Source organism: Eleutherodactylus coqui, chromosome 11 (genome assembly GCF_035609145.1).
Source record: "Eleutherodactylus coqui strain aEleCoq1 chromosome 11, aEleCoq1.hap1, whole genome shotgun sequence".
NCBI classification, from domain to species: Eukaryota; Metazoa; Chordata; class Amphibia; order Anura; family Eleutherodactylidae; genus Eleutherodactylus; species Eleutherodactylus coqui.
In genome coordinates, this window is record NC_089847.1 from 80,785,451 (window position 1) to 80,806,333 (window position 20,883).

Consider the following 20,883-nt stretch of genomic DNA (forward strand, 5'->3'; position numbering starts at 1 on the left):
TATGAACCCCATTCTTATGGAGTCATACACATGAGCGGCACAGTCCATAATTTTGTGTTCCCTGGTTTCAATGGGAACGTAAAACACATCGCACGGCGGGCAATGGGAAACCTGTGGACAATCCTTTAACGCCCTGAACGCCGTACTGAAGGACCGTCACTTCACAGAAGTGATGGAGGGCATTTTTGCCAGATAAACTTGCATCTTCGTGAAAAGGCACGCTGGTGAGCGTGGTATCGTGGACATGAGCACTAACTCTTGCTGATTTTGATGGAGATCTGCATGAAAATTCTCAATTTTTCGCTTCGTGTGAACATAGTCTAAGGCCATATCCACACAGCTACTCAGGTGGGGCAGAAATTACGGTGCGAAACTGACACCTAATCCACATCAAAAATCTGCGGCTGAACCTCAGAATTCTGCTGTGGATATGGATGTGGACCCCATCTGGATTTACCCCCTATTCAATGGGGCAAATCTGCATGTGGCCAAATCATATATAATGTAGATTTGACTCTTGTGGATAGAGGTGCTAAAACTGGTGGCTGAAACCACGTCTTAGGCTTCATTCACAGAGGCACGTCAATTTTCAGCCAGTCGTGTCACAGCTGCAACTCCCGTTTTAGCGCCCATTCAAAAAGCCGAGGCTGCAGCACATATACACCACCGCCCTGGGATACCGTCGGCCACGGGGTAAGAGTTTAGTTCTACTAAGCTCCCACCCTCTCTCTGCTTCTTGCCGTAGCTAGTCCCTCTCTGCTCCAGCCTATGGGAGCTGATGGCAAGGGGGAGGGGGCAGGACTTTAGCACACTAACATAGTAACATGAGGGGACAATACAAGGATCTCTCCCATGATCTGTTTATACCCAGGACTGTGACGGTAACAAAAGGGCATCCGCTACGTCTAGAAGAAAGCAGGTTTCATCGCCAACACAGAAAAGGGTTCTTTACTGTAAGAGCAGTGAGACTGTGGAACTCTCTGCCTGAGGATGAGGTGATGGCAAAATCCATAGAGGAGTTTAAAAGCGGACTAGATGTCTTTCTAGAGGTGAAGGATATTACAGGATATAAATCTTAGGTTAACTGTTAAGCCTCATGTCCACGGGCAAAATATGATTTTAAATCCGCAGCGGATCACCTGCATGCGGATCCGCATCCCATAGGGATGCATTGACCACCCGCGGGTAGATAAATACCTGCGGATGGTCAATAAAAGTGAATTTTAAAAAAATGGAGCATGAAAAAAAACGTGACATGCTCCATTTTCGTGCGGGTCTCCCGCGGGGACGGCTCCCGCAGGCTTCTATTGAAGCCTATGGAAGCCGTCTGGATCCGCGGGAGACCTAAAATAAGAATAACTTACCGGCAGCGGACCGGGCAGGTCTTCTCTTCTTCCCGGCCGGATCTTCTTTTTTTCAGCCCGGCGCATGCGTGCGGCACGCTGCCGGCGTGCCGAGTACATCCGCCGGCCGAAGGAAGAAGATCCGGACGTGAAGAAGAGAAGGCCTGCCCGGTCCGCTGCAGGTAAGTTTATTCTTATTTTCAGCCCTCATGTCCGCGGGGCAGGAGGGACCCGCTGCGGATTCTCCATGGAGAATCCATAGCGGGCCTGATTTTCCCCGTGGACATGAGGCCTTAATCCGGGTATACGGGCAGGTAGGAACTATTAGAGGTTGATCCAGGGATTAGTCTGATTGCCATTAGGAAATCGGGAAGGAAATTTTCCCCCAAAAGGGCTAATTGGCTCCTGCCTCTTGGGTTTTTTTGCCTTCCTCTGGATCAACAACATAGGAGGATAAACAGGCGGGACTAGATGGACATTGTCTTCATTCGGCCTTACGTACTATGTTACCATGTATGTTATTCCAGTCGAAGAGAGTTCTAGGACCATCTTTTCTGGCCGTCCGGAATGTGCACCATACGCACTATCTTTGCTGGCTGGCTGTTTTTACGCATCAGGAATACGCCCATCTGAACTGATGCGTTGGAAACTAATGCATCAGTTGGGTAGCATATATTGTCCGGTTGTGAAAACACGACCGATATACACTCATCTGAAAGAGCCCTTAGGGCCCTATTACACTGAGCTATTGGCCAAATGTTGAACTGTGTTCAAGAAAGATTATAATGGTTCAGTGTAAACAGCCGGTGATTGAATGATAATTTATCGTTTGTTTTATTCAGGCCTGTAAATCATCGTTCGCCTCAATGTAAAAGGTGATCCTTCAGTTGTTCGCAGGCTTTTCTAGAGTCCCTAACAGACAAACGGTGGCCTGAACCAGCTGCCATGGGTAAACTGTGTAATCGGACGTCATGTGAAGCCAACCGCTCATTCCGATTGTTAACCCTTTGCAATCCAATTTTGGATTCAGGGTTTCCTAGGGGGCTCTCTTTCTGCCATTATACAATGGCACCATCTGCTGGCTAGAGCCAGTACTGCGGTATGGGACATGCTGGAGAGGCCACCCCCCCCCCCCCCACCCCCCCCCCGACAGAGCGGCCAGTAATATACAGTAAGAATACCCGGCCGGACGTCTTCCGACATCAGAGCTATACAGGCTTCAATCAGAATGTCTTCAGACGTCAGACAGTGGATTGGAAAGGGTTAAATGTGAGAGCACCCTTGGGAAAATGGGCCCCTTTTTTCAGGCTTATATAAAAAATGGGTCTATGATTTATAAATTTTTCTGGTCAGTTTTTTCTCTCCATAGGAAAATGCCATTATAACTGCCCTACCCAGAAATGTGGCGCTTTTGGGGGGAAAAAACAAAAACAAAAAACCTTGTTTTACAACTTAACGTAGGGCTCGTCCCCACGAGTGATGTCACTGCGTGTTCCCGACACAACGCCTGTGGTAGATGGCGTCAGTGAAAGTGCATTGGTCTTCATTGATCTGTTCACTTTAGTGTATATACATTGCGTGAGAAAGATGTCAGCGCGCTGTATTTCACCGTGTGTTACGCACGTACAGCCCTGTTGTTCTCTAGGGGTTGTGTATACAACGCTGTGCCGTACGCTGTGTATGGGCGGTGTTACATACGTGATGCTGCTATGGGGCAGTGTGGGGAACTAAAAAAATACATTTTAAGAATTGTACCGCGCATGACAGCGCGTGAGATACGCGGTTTGGCGCAGTGTGCTAGCACAGACATGGCTGCGGTGACCGGCTGACGGTGGTATTTTACGCGTACGCCATAGGAATGAGCCTAAACTGAGAAAAAATGCATGGTTTGCATATCAGAGCCTTAATTAATGGCAAACAGTTGAATCTGCCCGCCATCCGCTGCGTTCACACAGACAGGGTTTATTTAGGTTTTCTGATGTGAGGATCGTGAAAGGCTTTAAGGATGGAGACAACTTTTCTTCTTCCTGACCCAGCAATCTCTGTTTAGGCGCCCCCTAATGGCTGAACATATGTCTCCCCTTCCCTACAACTAGAGCCCCCTTGGAGCCGTTGTCATGGTAACAGTGCCGTGGTCCGTGCACACCGCAGCTTCATACTTCCCGCTCCACCCCCCACTTCCGGCCTGCTTGGCCATATGAGGCCTGACTTCCGGTCTGGGGGCTCCCGGAAGTGATAGCAAGCTGGGACCGGAGGAAAGATGGCGGCCGAAGAATCTGATCGTCTGCAGAGCGAGTGCGACGGCGAGACGAGAGGTGATGCCCGGCCACTAATCTTGTATAGTACTGCGGAGAGCCGCAGCGGTACCGGCTGGGCGGGGGCAGCTCGGGGGTGTCGGCAGGATGGCCGCCGGCTCCCTGCATTGTTATGGAGAGACAGGAAGCCATATGGTGACGGTGTACACAGCGGGGGACGGGCGGGTGTGCTGTGGAGGGCTGAGCATAGACCTCACGCCATAACGGTGTGTGCCCCGCCGGTGAGGGTGCTGGGGGCCCCCCGGCCTGGTGCATGGTGGGGCCCGCCGGTGAGGGTGCTGGGGCCCCCGGCCTGGTGCATGGTGTGCCCCGCCGGTGAGGGTGCTGGGGGCCCCCCCGGCCTGGTGCTTGGTGGGGCCCGCCAGTGAGAGTTCTGTGGCCCCCCCGGCCTGGTGCTTGGTGGGGCCCGCCAGTGAGAGTGCTGTGGCCCCCCCGGCCTGGTGCTTGGTGGGGCCCGCCGGTGAGGGTGCTGGGGGCCCCCCGGCCTGGTGCTTGGTGGGGCCCGCCGGTGAGGGTGCTGGGGGCCCCCCGGCCTGGTGCATGGTGTGCCCCGCCGGTGAGGGTGCTGGGGGCCCCCGGCCTGGTGCATGGTGGGGCCCGCCAATGAGAGTGCTGGGGGCCCCTCAGCTGGGTTCTGCAGCTGCACTTGTGGCTCCCACCCTGCTATGGAGAGCAGCGTTACCTGGGAGGGGTCTTACATTTTACTTCTAATGTCCGTGGTGTTTTTAGGGTCGCCCCGTTCCAGGCCGTTGTGCGTGCCCGTCTCCTGATAAGCCGCCGGTTCTCTCTGCCATCCGCTCCTGAATCTGTGACTGTAGATGAACCCATTGACACCATCCCTTACAGGTGTGAGCGGGCATTGGGCGCTCTTACACAGGAGTGACCCGCTCGCCGGATGGAGGTGGAGCGGCCGGACAGCCTGCCCGCCTCCATTCCCAGCGAACAGGCCGCTGTGTGTAGCTGAGCGCCCGCCTGTTTACACGGCCGACAGCTTTTAGGGGAGCTGCAAACCAAGCGACTCCCACTCACCTGCCCTTCTATGTCCCGTGTGCACATGGGCGGACGGTCACCCATAATTGCCGTTTTCAGTGATTACTTGAGCGTCTTTCAGCCTCTAATAGCCGTACCTCCTTATAGGGCGTTTTCAGTCTATATATGGCGCCAACAGCGATCAATTCCCGGAGTGATCAGAATAACGGACAAGGTTTCTGGTGGCCATAAGCAATAGCTATACATGAGGGTGCTTGAACCGGTGGCGCTCGTGTAGGTGACCCTCGGGTCACATCAGATCTGTCTGTGCTGGCAGGATGCCCTGATGGAAGCCGGGGGCAGTGTAGCCATATGTTGTGTTCTGTACAGAACTGATTCTAGGCCGTGACACTATGCTGATCTGTCGACGACTATTATGGAAGCACCAGGTGAACGGGCCCCTATAGCGGAGTCCAGCGTGTGCATTGAGACCTGCACTGCTCTATAGAGGCGTCCATTATATTATACACATGTACATACCGCGTGGCACATATCTCTATCGGCATCCATCAGGGACTCCCCTCACGGTGTGCCCCCCAGCATATGCTGCAGTACAGATACGTCCTCGGGGGTACGGTCACATGTAGTGAAAGTGCAGTCGAACTTCTGGGGTAAAATCGCCAGTTACGCTTTAAAAAAGACCAGCAAAGTCTGCCCCGTGGCGAGCGCAGCGGTGTTGGCTTTTAATGCGGAGGTGCTGCGGAGTCTGCAGCATTTCCACCTTGCTTGAATGTACCCTACAGATGTATGACTGGGCTGTGTACAAAAGAAGAAAAAAAAATAAATTTTTGGATAAGAGGGCCCCCCCCCCCCCCCCCCCAGCAAATTTGGACGTATGGATTTTTGCCCATGAGAACACTGTGAAGATACGGGCAAAAAAGGGAATTCTAATTTTCAGACCACGAGAACGCTGCGTTCTTCACGGACCAAAACTGAAATGGGTTATGTGAATTAGCCCTAGTACCGGGTGCACGGGGCCTTATTTCCAGGCAGTGTGCTGGTTGTATAATGCTACTGACGACGTAAGGCCCAATGCACACGGGCGTGTCTGCACTGCAGGATCAGGAGCTCCGTATGCTGCAGCAAATACAGCCCATAGGACATGAATTCAAAAATGCATTTCCATGCCCACGAGTGGAAATCAACTGCAATATTCCGCTCGTGTGGTGGATATCGCAGCATGTCCTGTTCTAGTGTGAGCTTCGTAGAATCCATGTCATTCACCGGCCTGACAGCTCTGCACTGCGCATGTGTGCCAACCAGCACATCCGTAGGGCAGAAAGAAGACGCCGGACAGGTAAGCCGGTGGTCACGGCAGCGGCACAGGGCCGCATCCTGCTGTGAGGATCTCCCAGTTGGAATCCGATTCGGCCCAAAGCCCGGTTATAAGTTATGAGGCTGCATATATGGCATTTATCACACACCTGGTCCACATGGGGAAAAACTCACGGCGTGGCTTATTCCTATCCATTTTACAGACAAGATCTAGAACGTGTCATCCATATATATTAGACGGGTGTCCCTGTGCCATCCAAAGTGAGTTGTGCCAAGTCCCTTGGGTGTAACTCGCAGTTATACCCGTGTGTATCGGGCATCAGAGCGCTTTCATGTGCAACATAATTTTTTTTCTAGAAAGTGGATTTCAAATCTGCTGTGAAAACATCAGTCACCTGAACACGGTGGCATGGCTTCTCAATGAATGGGCCCCAGACCCGCCATGTGAACGTACCCTCACAGCCTCTGCCTGCACTGCTCTGCTCAAGTTAATGGCTCCATCCGCTTAAATAATTTTGCAAGCATGAAAAAGGAAAAAAAGTTGCATATATTTGATTAGCCAGGCAGCGACGACTTTGGAGGCGCCTCTCTACACTCCTGGCTTGCATCAGAGGGTGGGTGGGAGTGTTCTCTCCAGTCTCTGGCAGGGAAGGTATTCTGGAAGCAATGTGGAAGATCATTTCTGGTCCTCCATGCGGGTAACCCCACAAGGAAGGGGGGAGCTTCCATTGAACTAGTCTTGTTAAGAGCGTTCAGACCAGAAGAATGCGGTTGCATCCGCAAGCGCTCAATGTGGCGGCTCTCCTCTTTTAAAAGATCCGCTGCTGGCACATTGGTTTCTGGGCTTGTTGGTTCGACCAGTCGTTGCAAGATGGAAGATCTGAGGATCACCGAAAGGTTGGGAACCAGCTCCACAACCTTTTTGGGGCAGATAAGTGGGGTTATGTTCGGGTCTGTGACCCTAAGGCCATCTTCACACGGGTATAATATTCCCACTGTGTATTTGCATGTCTGTTACTGTACTTTTTGCATGCACAAAAAAACACGAACCTTCTCCCATTCATTGTAATGGGCAATTCGTGTAGGTAGCGCTCTTCCATTTAATATGGGTCTCCTTAAGAGGGCCCCTTGGACAGGAAAGGGACTTTTTTTTTATGTCTTGGGAAGCTTCAGCTACTTCCTTTAAACCAAACGTTGCAGCCACTTGTACTGCAAGATCCTTGATTCTATGGTTGGAGCAACTAGAATCTCAAAGGCTTTTCTAGGGGCTAATTGTCTTATAGTTTAGAAAATCATATCGTCCCTTCAGAAGGCCGAGGCAGGATCAGGCAATCGAGGCAAAGTATATTGGATGGTAATGTTCTAGAGGAAAGGAGGTCTCTTGTTCGGGAATAACCAGATTGTCAAAAAACTAAATTGGCAACGACGCCTGGAAGTCAAGTGGTGGGAAGACCGAGATTCTTCCTGTCCGTCTGGGCAAACGTTTCGTCAAGCTCGTGTCTAAGAGAAACTGTACAAGAAGGTATAAAATGGAATTCCTTTCTAAGCCCCAAGAAAATGTGTTCGGACGAGGCTGGACGCAGGGCTTAGAATGCTGGCTTATAGTAGCGGGGGTTCAGATCTAATACAAAAGCAAATCTTAATACTTGGTAGAGCCTCCACAAAAAGGGAAAGGATTGTCCTCCCATCTGTCTGTGGTAAAGAAGCCAGATGGCTCCTTCTGGATGACTATCAGTTTCAAGGGGCTGAAGTGTTAGCTGAAGGTGAAACAATAACCTCTACAGTGAATCTTTTACCCCGGGTACTACATGGCGGTATTGGATTTTAAGGATGCTTAATATACCCCAGTCCACAAGGACTACCGGAAATACCGGAGTGGCGGTTTATATCAAAGAATCGTTACATCTCCAGTTTTAGGCTCTTGCATTTGCGTTCTCAAGAACCCTACAATGGGAAGTATTGTGGATACGCAGAGCCGAGATCGCCTACATCTAGATAAAATTGTCAGTACAGACATTGGAAAAGCTGTCCTACTGTGAATACAGAGAATCTAAAGCCAAGGATTCTTACAACAGATGCCAGTTCCTGGGGATGGGAAGCTCATCTCGGGAACCAAGTACATAATTTCCCTGAAAGTAAGATGGGGTCTTACAGCGCTCGAACAACCAATCATAGCCATCGCTTTGTGGAGGTGGGATTTATGAAGCCCATAACAGGAAATAATCCTGTGTGGGTGTCCGAGGACTTCGGGAATCGCTCCGGGGCTCTAGAGAGCAGCAGGAAGGACCTGGACCGAGCCTGCTGGGTAAGGACTCGGCTGACCTGCGTGAAATGTGCTGTAAAAATGCTGCAAATGTGTTTTTATGGCCCATTTCACTTAGTGCATTCCTATTAACTTTTAACAACTAACTACAGCTTATATTTCAAGTCTCCCCAAAATCCTCAAATCGTGCTAGGGCTTATTTTTGGGTAAAACCGTATTCCAGTGGAAATGTGAAGAACCTGTACAGGGGCTTTCTCAAACCTGAAGGCGCTTGTAGCCGTCAAATGGGCTTTTCGAGCAGTGTCAAACGATCTATTAAACCAGTGGTTCCCAAACTGTGCTCTGCAGAGCCCAGTGGCCGGTGTCTTACCACCCTGTCATACCCACCAGGGCAGGTTTTTTTTAAATGGGCCAATCATTTAATTTCAACTAATCTTCCAGTCGCGTTCTGAGAGCCATAACTTTCATTTTTCCATTGACACGGCCATATGAGGGCTTGTTTTTTGTGGGACAAGTTGTACTTTTTGATGGCATCATTTTTGGGTATATATAATGTATTGCATAACTTTTGTAAAAAGATTTGTAGGGAGATTGGGGAAAATAAATGTTTCCATTTGTGTTTTTGGATTTCATTTTTACGGCGTTCAGCGTGCAGAATAAATGTGATGACGTTATTCTCTGAGTCAACACGATTCCGGCGATACCAAGTTTATACTTTTTTTTTTTTGCTATTTTTGTACATTTTAAAACATTTTTTTTCTTAAAGGCTTGCTTTTGTGCTGCCACATTCCAAGAGCCGTATTTTTTTTCCCCCATTTCCAGAGCTCTAGAAGGCCTTGTTTTTTGCAGGATGAACTCTAGTCTTCATTTATCTAATTTTTAGGAACATGTAAAATTTTGATCGCTCTTTATTCCATTTTTTTTCTAGTGGGAAAATGAACAATCTAATTCTGGCATGTTTTTTATTTTTATTTTTCACTGCATTCTCTGAGCAGTATAAATAATATATTAAAGTAATTCTACAGGCTGGTACGATTATACCAATACCAAATTGTAATAGTTGTTTTTCTTTTTCACTACTTTTTCAAAGTTTATAAATGTTTTTTTGTTTTTTTTTAAATTGCTGCATTCTAGAGACCCCTAGAATTTTAATTTTTTTCATAAACGGAGCTGTGGAATGGTTTTTATTTAGCGGTATGCGTTGTACTTTTTATTAGTACCATTTGTTGATCTGTGCAGAATTTTGATCACTTTTTATTCCGTTTTTGCTGTTTATTTCCGTTTAAATTTTTTTTTTCCATGCTGTGCACCCTGCAGATTAACCTCTTCCCGCCCCAGGACGTACATTTACGTCCTGCTGCATCAGGGTATGTATGAAGAGAGATTACAGCGAGACCTCTCTTCATACAGCGTGGGCGTCAACTGGTCATTACAGCTAACACCCGCGGGCAAGAACTGTAGTTGTACAGCATTGCATCATACTGCAGGAGTGATCAAACCATCGCTAGTTGTGGTCCCTAAGGGGGGGGGGGGGGGGGGCTTAAAAAAAAAAAGTAAAAATAAGATCAATAAAGTTTTATTGTTCAAACAAAGTATTAAGTTTACATCACCCCCTTTTGTCATATTTATAATAAAAAAAAAACCATGCAGGAAGTTGCCGGCAGAGCTGTAATATCCTTCTCCTTTTTTTTTTTTTTTAAAGTCCTGCACTGTTCTCTGTGGGTCTGTGCAGGCAGAGGACAATGCCACAGCTTATGCCATTGTGCTCTGCAGGTCCCATAGTGAAACAGAACTCTCCAACACTGGAAACGAAGGGGAGCGATATCGAGGGTCACATGGCTGGAAGCCCTCAACTTCATAAGGTATATGGAGGATCTTAGGGGCTCAGATCTAGAGTTGGGTCCGGAAACCGCCAACACCTACAATATTTGGGCAGTATGGATAGATTTTAAGGGTTCTTCTGCTTTCCCTAAATGGCTAGCTGACGGCTTGGTATAAGACGACAAGATGAATCCCAGTGTCTGCAGTGGACAACACCCTATTCCTAAATATTTATGTAGTAGAGGAGAGAACAGCAGTCACCCCCTCTCTCCCTCTTTGCCCCTCTTCTATGCTTTATTTTTTCCCTAGTCACTTTTCTCTCCAACTATTTTTTTTCCTCTCCTTTTTCTTTTTGCCCTTTAAAAGGTACCTGGTACTTGTTTAACACTTATATTAGTTTGAGATGGGGGGTCTATTTTCTCCCCTCCCTGAGAGGATTTGTTGAAAGGCTTGCGCTTCAATACCTTTCTTCTTGGTATTTTAACTTACAAGGCCCATATTCAGTTTTCCAGGGAGATATAAGTTCATATGTTATTGCTTACCTAGTTTCATCTAGGTAGGAGTTTACTATATACTTGCCATGCTTTTCAATTAGAGCGATGACCAAATCCATGGTCAGTAACGTCATTTCTTTTTACAATACTCTATTACACCCTTCTCATCCTCTTTTTATGCCATTTGGCCTTGCCATATGATTTAATGTACCATTATTTCTCTGTAATGCAAGTACTTCTCAGTTTTTGTATAAGCTGTTTATAAGAAAACCTTAGTAATAACCTTTTTCTTTCATAATGTGTTTAAGACCTTTGGTGTAGCAGTTTTCTGATTGCCCTCTCTTGTATAATGGGCTATGTTGGCATAGAACCTTGACAGCGTTTCTGTATTCCTCTTGTTTCTATTTTTCAGGTGTAAATTGCCTGACATACGATGAAGCAATTATTGCCCAGCAGGACCGTATACAGCAAGAGGTTAGTAAGAGGTTTAACGGCTTGAGGGAATCTCACACAACATGTGCAAGCTGAGATGTTTGGATACTTTCACTTAAGTTACTTGAGTTGGGAGCTTTCACACCAGTTGAAAGATATACTTAGACGGAATGACTGCTACTTATCTCTGAGGGTTGACATCTGGTGAGGGCTGTTTAAGGACAATGGTTATTAATATTCACTGAATGGTAATTCTTTCTAACTTAGATTGCTGGCCACACTCCATTGCTATCTGACCGACTGGACCTCTCAGTACTCTACCAGGAATATGCGCCTGATGACCAAATTTACCAAGACAAGATTAAGGTATTTACTTAGTACAGTTTCTGGACAATTATTGTTATAACTGGAAAATGTAACAGGGCTTTTATTTATTTATTTATTTTTTTTAAAGCCCATGTCCATCTAGTTTAGTCAATGTTGATCCAGAGGAAGGCAAAAAAAAACCATGAGGTAGAAGTACATTTTTCTCATTGTAGTGCAAAAAGATTCCTTCCTGATTCCAATCTGGCAATCAGAATAGTCCCATATCAACAACCTTTCTGAAGTAATTAGTGATTATAACATGTAATATTATAACGCTCAAGAAAAGTGTCCAGGCCCCTCTTAAACTTTTAGTGTGTTCACCACATCCTCTAGCAGAGTTCCATAATGTCACTGCTCTTACTGTAAAGAACCCTTTTCGAGGTCTGTGTAGAAACCTTTTTTTCCAGTAGACATTGAAAATTCCCCTTTGTTTGTCACGCTGCTGGGTATAATTGTGTAAATTTATTTTGCCAGGACTTGCACAGAAGATACACTTACATACGTCGAACAAGGCCAGATGGCAACTGCTTCTACAGAGCATTTGGCTATTCCTATTTAGAAGCTCTGCTGGATGGAGGAAGTGAACTTGAAAGGTAAGGCAGTGAGGGCACATACTTACACCATGGGAAAGTATGATTGTTCTAATCTAGGTTTTCACACCACTTGCTGTGTATGTTTGTGTTTTTACTTCAATGTGTTGCTACATGTTTATCTTAAATGTTGGTGATGCTCATTTTTTTGGCCCCCTGCCCCATCTCATTCTAAGAGCCATAGCGTTTCAAATATTGGGATGCACATAAAACCTGAAGACTTGAACATATGATTCTTAGATCACTTTTAGAATACATTGCAGTACATTTGTATTGCATTGTATTATGCTTGTCAGTATTAAACTGGTAAGCAGCCCATTGAGCTCACATGACTTTAGACCTTGGGTCCTTTGTTAGGCCTTGACTGCCATGGTAGTTCTGCAGCCTGCACTTGCTATGGACTGAGTCAGAGGGGTTAAATGTTGCCGCAGGGTGTCAGGTGTATGTATTATACATCTTATTAACCTGTGCTGTAATGGTATGTGGTGGTATGCAGAGTGTCTGCTACCTGCACCTTACTACTATGATGTGAGAAAGTGTCTGTGTGGGATCCTAATTCCCTTTTTACACGGGACGGTTATCGTTTAAACGAGATGCATGAGCAAGTGACATCCCCACTAGTTGCTTGTGCAGACTATTTAAACAGTCAAATCATTGCTGAGAACCGCTTACTTGTTCACTTCTTGCTTAGTGCTTCACATTCTATGTAAAACATGGAGAGGGGAGTGTTTAGATGAAAGGAGAAGTGAGTGAAACAGCTTTTTACATTTTCTATGCAGGCTGAAACTGGATGACAAATGAAGAAAACGAATGAAACGTGCATGATGCTTCGCATGTAGATGTAGCGATTTATTCCGCACTCTTGTTCTTTTGAGCAACAATTGTTAGGTGTAAATAGGCCTTAAGTATTACTTTAATTGGCTTTCCTACTCATTAAAGATTAAACTGTGGCATCCTACAGAACTTGTAAACACTGCAGTAGGGTTTGGTTTGTAAGTGACTTCACAGCCTGTACAATATACATAAAGCTCCTGTACTGTGGCACTGCTATGGTATGGCCTATCCCTTAAGTCCCATTCACATGTGCGATAATCGCATATTTGTTTAACCCATGCTTTCCATTGGGTTAATTCACACATGAGATGTCTTATAGCATGCGACATCCCGACACAAAAACCTTGCGCGTCCCCCCATATACACACGGCTCGGGAGGTTTTTGTAGCCCATGTTTCCCTATGGAACCTTCTCCTCTGTTGCATCGCACAGAAATGGGACTTTCGTGCGATGCAACTTTGACAGTAGGAAATCTTACTGTCAGAGCCATAACTTAAGCCCTAGCTGCAGGGAAAAAATAAAGTATACATCACCTTAAAAGTGCTGTCAGCTCCACTGCATCTTCTCCCCAGGTCCACAGGACTATTCTTCCTCATCTCTTCTGGCTGGGGATTGAAAAATCCCCACCTCCTGGAAGTGCTGCCTCTGATCGTCTGACTCTCAGCCAATCACAGGCAGCGCTCGATGAAGCAATCACAGCCGTTCATCAAACGCTGGCTCTGATTGGATAAGCGTCAGCCATCCACAGCCAGTGATTCCAGGAGGCAGGGAGTTTTCAAACCGGGACCAGTAGGAAGCTACAGTGGCACCGGACCTTGCTTCTAAGGTGATGTATACTCTTACTTTTCTCTCTTTTTTTTTTTTTTTTTTTTTTTTTAGCAGCTAGGCCTTATTTTTGGGATGGGGCTTGTACTTCAAGTCATACTGTTTTATTAATTTTGTTACCCTTCTTTGAACCCCTTAAGCACTGCAACATCCTTCCTGAGTACCAGTGACCAGAACTGTACACAGTATTCCATGTGAGGCCTGACAAGTGCCTTATAGAGTGGAAGAATAATGTTCTCATACCTCGCCCCTATTCCTCTTTTAATGCACACCAAGACTTGACTTGCTTTTGTAGCAGCTGACTGGCACCCTGGAAACCCTTGGTTGCAGACAGCTTCACATGCCTGCGGGGCTGAAGGAATCCGCTGCCACAGCGGTCACAGCCGCCGCAGGAGATTGCGATGTTCTCCCACTGTTTTCAATTGGGCCAGCACTCATTGAAAACATGTGGAAACACCTCGATGGAACGCCCTCTCATCCCTGTGGGGCTGAAGGAATCCCCTGGCGCAGCTGTCACAGCTGCTTCAGGGGATTGTGATGTTGTCCCATTGTTTTCATTGGGGTTGTTTTGCTGCCACTGGCCCTATTGAAAACGATGGGCAGTATCACAGTAGTGAAAACATCGCAAATAAGAGTGAAACCATTGAAAATCATTGGTTTCATTCATGATCATGCATTTTCATGTGTGTTTGTTTTTCTTAGGTGGAGATCAGGCCACTAAAATACTTCCTCAGAATTGACAGTGATTAAAAATTACCAGCTGTGATTGGAGTGAACTCCGATTGTGGATGTTGCGGCCGGTTGTCAGCTGTCAGACAACTGACATCTGTGTATGGTATGATCTTGGCTCATGAGCCAGCTCAGTACCAACCCACCACATATCCAACATACATGTGTGCTGGATACAGATAAGGGTTTAACCCCTTGAGTGGCACGCCTGGAAATTTTCCGGGACGAGCTCCACTGCTCATAGGGACATAGCCCGGAAGATTTCCGGGCTATGTATTACTATGGGAGCTGCAGAGCACAATGCCACAAGCTGTGACAGTGTGCTCTGCCTGCACAGACCCACACAGAGCAGAGCAAGGGCTTTGAAAAACCAGCAGAAGATATTGCCAATATGCCGGCAACCTCCTGCTTTGTTTACAGGTTGCCATAGAGACCATCAGCTTTTTAGAAGCAAGCCGATGGTCTCTGTGGCAGGGAGAGCTTGGTGCTTGGCTGTCAGAGGACAGCTAGGTACTAGCTCTTACAGCAGAGATCAGAGAAAACCTCCGATCTCTGCTGTTAACCCTTTACATGCTGCAGTCTGTGACTGCAGCATGTAAAGGGCTGTCACCATCGGACCCCCGGAATGTGATCAGGGGGTCCTGATGGGTCCCTGTGGAAGTCCCCTAAAGGGACAAAAAAAAAATTTAAAAAAAAGGAAAAAAATTATAAAAACACTTGTCTCCCTTTACTTTGTAAAAAATCAAAAATACAATCACATGTGGTATCCATGCGTCGTAATGACCCAGAGAAGGAAGTTAATGCATTATTTAAAGGGGTTGTCCCGCGCCGAAACGGGGGTTTGTTTTTTTTTTTCAACCCCCCCCCCCCCCCCTGTTCGGCGCGAGACAACCCCGATGCAGGGGTTAAAAAAGAACACCGGACAGCGCTTACCTGAATCCCCGTGCTCCGGTGACTTCTTACTTACCCGGTGAAGATGGCCGCCGGCATCTTCTCCCTCGGTGGACCGCAGGGCTTCTGTGCGGTCCATTGCCGATTCCAGCCTCCTGATTGGCTGGACTCGGCACGTGACGGGGCGGAGCTACACGGAGCCCCATTGAGAAAAGCAGAAGACCCGGACTGCGCAAGCGCGTCTAATTTGGCCATTAGACGGCGAAAATTAGACGGCAACCATGGAGACGAGGACGCCAGCAACGGAACAGGTAAGTGAATAACTTTTGATAACTTCTGTATGGCTCATAATTAATGCACAATGTATATTACAAAGTGCATTAATATGGCCATACAGAAGTGTATAGACCCACTTGCTGCCGCGGGACAACCCCTTTAACCCCTTAATGACATGGCCCCTTTTTTTTTCTTTTTTTCCCCATTTATTTTTTTCCTCCCCCCTGTTTAAAAAATCACAACTTGTCCCACAAAAAACAAGCCCTCATATGGCCATGTCAATGGAAAAATGAAAAAGTTATGGCTCTTGAGACGCAACTGCAAAATTAGTTGAAATTCAATGATTAGACCATTTTAAAAAACCTGCCCTGGTGGGCACGACAGGGTGGTAGGAAACCCGCCACTCAAGGGGTTAATAAAGGGGAGCCATGACAAGCATGCTATCAAACTGATCAATCATGACTGGAAAGTAGTAGTTTAGCTTATAAATTTGTACACCCCCTTATTCCTTTTCCTACACATGTTTACACACTGTTGTTCTCTTCCAGATTTAAGGAGGTGGCATTGCGCAGTAAGGAAGAGCTAATCAGACAAGGGTTTACAGAATTTACTATAGAAGACTTCCATAACACAGTAAGCACTGTTCCATGCCTCTCCAATTGGATGCCTTTTTGAGAAGTTTTTGTGTTTTTTTTTTTGTCTCACACCCCCCCCCCCCCCCTCCCCATTTTAGGATATTTCTGATGGCCTGTTGATCCATAACTTAGCTATGGTGACCCTCAGTCTATGGGGCTTCTTGTTTTCTTGCATCCACAGTTCATGGATCTAATTGCTCTTGTAGAGAAACGTCCTGCAGCGTCAGAGCTACTAGCTGCATTTAATGAGCAGACTGTTTCAGACTACGTAGTCGTCTACCTGCGTCTTCTGACCTCGGGACACTTGCAGAGAGAGACTGTCTTCTACCAGCACTTTATAGAAGGTGGAAGAAGCGTCAAGGAATTCTGCCAGCAGGTAATAGAATTGTACTATTCAAAACGCAGTGTTCAATACTTGCAATATATCAGATTCTGAAGACCCTACAATGGGCTTCTATACACATCATGCTGCCTATGGGTAGAAGCCATATATTAGATCTAGAACATACACATTTGTCCTTCTCTCAAACGTCTGAGTCAATAAAAATTAACGGAAGTCAAAACCAACAGCTCCTATGACATTCGGGTTGATTGACTCACAAGCAGATACATATATTAGATTATATATTGTATACATTTGTTTGTATTTTATTGATAGTTTTGTAGGTTTGACACGTTGACATCTAATGGTGGTTTTCATCAGTATAGTTTCTTTCCTCTAATGTCATAGTCTCACATTTCTAGGGTCTTGGACTAGACAGAAATAACAGGATTTATCACTCAGGAAAATTTTGTGGAAAAGTATTAGGTGCCATGTGTAAGTGGGCAAAAGTATATTGTGCCACTTGCATTGTTCTTGCTCCACGATCATGCAATATTTAACATGTGTCATTCGCCACATACCATTGGCTTATTGTTTGTGTTATGCGATGCAATATTCGATATTAATATATGTATTTTTATTCTTTCCTCCCTCCATCAACGCCTGTTGGTTTTTCGTCTCTGCTCAGGAGGTTGAGCCCATGTGTAAGGAAAGTGACCACATTCACATCATTGCTCTCTCCCAGGCCTTGAATGTTTCTATCCAGGTTGAATATATGGACAGGGGTGAGGGGGGCAGCACAGTCACCCACGTGTTTCCTGAGGGTTCAGATCCACAGGTGTTCCTGCTCTACCGACCTGGACACTATGACATTCTCTATAAGTGACCTGCTCCGTGTTGTTATGCACACCCCTTCCCCATGATTTCACATTCTCTTCTCTCCATCTCCCTCTGCGCTTTTATCTGTTCCCCCATTATCTGTACATTATCCTCTGCCTGTTATGTTTTACTTCACTGGAGCAAAATAAATGAACTCTACAGACTCATGGATATATGTAGTGGTGGGACAGCATGGGCACATCTGGGGGTGGTGAGACAGTAAATAAAATCTCACTGAGTGCTTCTAACTAGACTCTTGTCTTATAGTTCTCGTGTGGCTGTGGTGCAGATTCTATTGTAGATTTATTTGTAATCCCTGAACGGGGTTCTGAATGAGCGGGTGGAAAACGTCTGTAAAATAACCAATTTTTTGGGTGCTTTCACAAACGCTGGAATGTTCCGCACTGGAAACATCCACACCAAAATCCGCATGGCTAATGTGGATTTTGGCACTAATCTCTAAATGGCTTAAATCTGGCAATCCACATTTTGACAGTGGAATATTTCCATGTGCAAAACCATTTAAATGACCTTCAACAGATATTTATAGAATACCATTCTGGCAGAGGTTGAGAGCAGCTCTGGTGTAGCTTGAATGAGAGTTTACATATCTATGGTTGAGCATCAGTCTTTAGGCCTCATGTCCATGGGTGGTTCTGATTCTGTATGGGGGAGCCCGCCGCAGAGTCTAACCTTGCATACCGGTCTAGATGGTTTTCTTTTTTCTGTACTGGGAATGTGTGGTTGGGCCATCTGGTACACATGCACAGTATTTATATTTTTTTCTCCAAACTTCTACTTTGCCGTAGAGTCCGTAGCCCATCCGCGACGTCCATTGCGGACAAGCCACAGGTCAGACAGCTTCCATTGATTTTTCAATGGAAGCCACCTGCACGGAAACCGCAGTAAAATACAGCATACTGTGTTTTTTGTTTTTATCTTTTTGTTTTTTTAATTTTCGCAATGCGGAATCCAGAAAACAGATCTGCATGTGTAGATGCCTGTGGTTCCCTATGGGTGGCTTGAACTGTGCAGATTCCACAATTTAAATCTGCCTGTAGACATGAGCCTTCAACGTGTGTAGTAGTAAAAAAAAAAAACTTGGCAGTAGATCTTGCTTTTATAAAAGGTAAATAAAATATGATGCCTCATGTTCTTCGGTTTGACTCCCGGATAGTTTATTTTAATGTTTGTTCTTGCATCAGTGCTCACATATTTATTTTTTTTTAAGTGTTTGGACATACTGATATACAAAACATGGGAACAGTTTGATATCTCTATATATTAGTAAGCAGTAAATTGACAGCTGTGTTAGTGGCTCAAGGCCCCATACACATTTGGCTTGTACTAGTATGAACCCGACAACAATGGGGCCACATGACACTCTAGGTGCATGGGAGTAGCTCAACTTTACCCCTAGTGTAGGGGGAAAAAAGGATTGGTGATGGTGAATATCAACACCCAATGCTTTTGTTCCCTAAGAGATGAGCCAGCACCAGAGCTGTGGGGATTTGGCCTATCTCTCTAAATACACAAAGGATGGGGGAGCCAGGGGAAACCTCTGTAAGATGAGTGGTGATTTCTCTGATACTTGTTGAAACTGTATGGGCAGCATATGTACACGATAGAATGAATAGGATACAATAGCATAGTAGCAGGTCCCACCTCTAGTCTACAACCTTCCAGACATATTTTTTTGTAGCATTTACCACAAATGTCTTATGGGAGTACCCCTTCAAAGAGGTCCTGGCACATCCCACCCTCCAAATAAATAAATCAAAGAATCACAATGGCTCTTCTGAAGAACTACTAGAACAAAAACGGTGGGAGACGCGGAGAGATGACTGTAAAGGTGTGCACCCGGTCTTAAGACCTAATGCACATAACAGTATTACTGCTCCAGTGTTTATTTGTATGAGCTAATGTTCTCCTAGGATGTGCTCTCTATGTATGTGTGCTGTTGTGTTTAAAAAAAAACATATACAGATCTATGCTTATATGATGCAATATGGGGGGTAGTTTTTCCCTATAGAAATGAGTGCATTCAAAAAACTTCCACAGAAGTACAGTTTTTTTTCTAGCCTGGTTTCAAAGGTGACTGAAGTGCAATGTACATCTGAACTAGCATTACAAAACTAAGCCTCATACTAGAAACAAGCAAAAAGACACTACTGAAGTACAGTTTGTGGGTCCGTACAGAGCACTGTTCAGAGTTTTCATAGGGTTGTGGTCATGAGGTCTAATTCCTGAGACACTTGGTCTGTCTTCTAGCTCAGAGCTATCTGGTAGCTATTCAAAGTGAGGGAATGCCTGGTCTGCTCTCCACTTCTCTGCCTCCCACTTTGTGCTCGGTCAGTACTTGTAGAGCTTGATCTCCCAATTTCTGATTGAGTTTTCAAATAGTAATTAAAAAATCTTTTAGGTTTTAAAGTATCTATCAGATAACTTTTATGGTGCAGTTCTATTTGGATTTAATTAAAATGTATAGAGCTGATAGTGTTGGCTATAACTGCATGAACACCTATAGGGGCAAATGGATGAATTCTGGTGCAAGTGAAGAGTAGTTGACCATGGCCACCAATCAGATTTCACATCTGATGTTTCAGAGGCCTTGTGAAAAATTATAAATGCAGCAACCACGCTGGCCAACCTTCTTTCTTTGTCTTTATGCATCTCTCCTATAAAGTTAAAAAAACAAAACAAAATATGAAGGGCTACTTTAGCAACAAACACATTTGTTTTCCATCCTTATCTCCCAACTGGTTCAGTCATGCTCTAGATGTCTCTAAGGGACAGTGGTGCTTGAAAATTTGTGAACTCTTCAGCATTTTCCATATTTCTGCTTATATGACCTACATCTACATCAGAATTTCAGAAAGTCCTTATAGAACTAAGTCAAACATATTAGACTTGGTCATTTTATTTTAGGAAAATGATTCAATTTCAAAGGAGTGACAAAAATATGTGACCCTTTAGCATTGGCAGGTAACTTGAATGTAAAATTTAGATGTCTTCAATTAATGGGATGACAATCACATGTGAGTGGATGATTTATTTTTACCCAACTGTTGACCCATGTAAAAGGGACATAAGGCAGATGAAGGACTTTGTCCCGTTTGCTTATATTAATGTTCAGTGTCCTCGGAACAGACTCGGGAACAGACTCGGGAACAGACTCGGGAACAGACTCGGGAACAGACTCGGGAACAGACTCGGGAACAGACTCGGGAACAGACTCGGGAACAGACTCGGGAACAGACTCGGGAACAGACTCGGGAACAGACTCGGGAACAGACTCGGGAACAGACTCGGGAACAGACTCGGGAACAGACTCGGGAACAGACTCGGGAACAGACTCGGGAACAGACTCGGGAACAGACTCGGGAACAGACTCGGGAACAGACTCGGGAACAGACTCGGGAACAGACTCGGGAACAGACTCGGGAACAGACTCGGGAACAGACTCGGGAACAGACTCGGGAACAGACTCGGGAACAGACTCGGGAACAGACTCGGGAACAGACTCGGGAACAGACTCGGGAACAGACTCGGGAACAGACTCGG

At 45.8% G+C, this 20,883-nt stretch overlaps 1 protein-coding gene across 1 annotated transcript; it reads left to right on the forward strand.

Moving 5' to 3' along the window:
* The first annotated feature begins 3,539 nt into the window (after positions 1–3,539).
* On the forward strand, positions 3,540–17,572 carry OTUB1 (OTU deubiquitinase, ubiquitin aldehyde binding 1). The gene is made up of 7 exons (XM_066582789.1): positions 3,540–3,658; positions 10,953–11,014; positions 11,240–11,338; positions 11,813–11,931; positions 16,032–16,116; positions 16,300–16,494; positions 17,129–17,572. The coding sequence occupies exons 1-7, from the start codon at positions 3,604–3,606 to the stop codon at positions 17,324–17,326; spliced, it is 813 nt and encodes a 270-aa protein (XP_066438886.1). The 5' UTR covers positions 3,540–3,603; the 3' UTR covers positions 17,327–17,572.
* The last annotated feature ends 3,311 nt before the right edge of the window (positions 17,573–20,883 follow it).

Bases quoted from the DNA above. Each gene is read 5' to 3' on its own strand.
- OTUB1 (XM_066582789.1), top strand. From the start codon at position 3,604: ATGGCGGCCGAAGAATCTGATCGTCTGCAGAGCGAGTGCGACGGCGAG. The intron at 3,659-10,952 runs GTGATGCCCGGC...TCTATTTTTCAG, and splicing joins GTGCGACGGCGAGACGAGAG to GTGTAAATTGCCTGACATAC. The intron at 11,015-11,239 runs GTTAGTAAGAGG...TTTCTAACTTAG, and splicing joins AGGACCGTATACAGCAAGAG to ATTGCTGGCCACACTCCATT.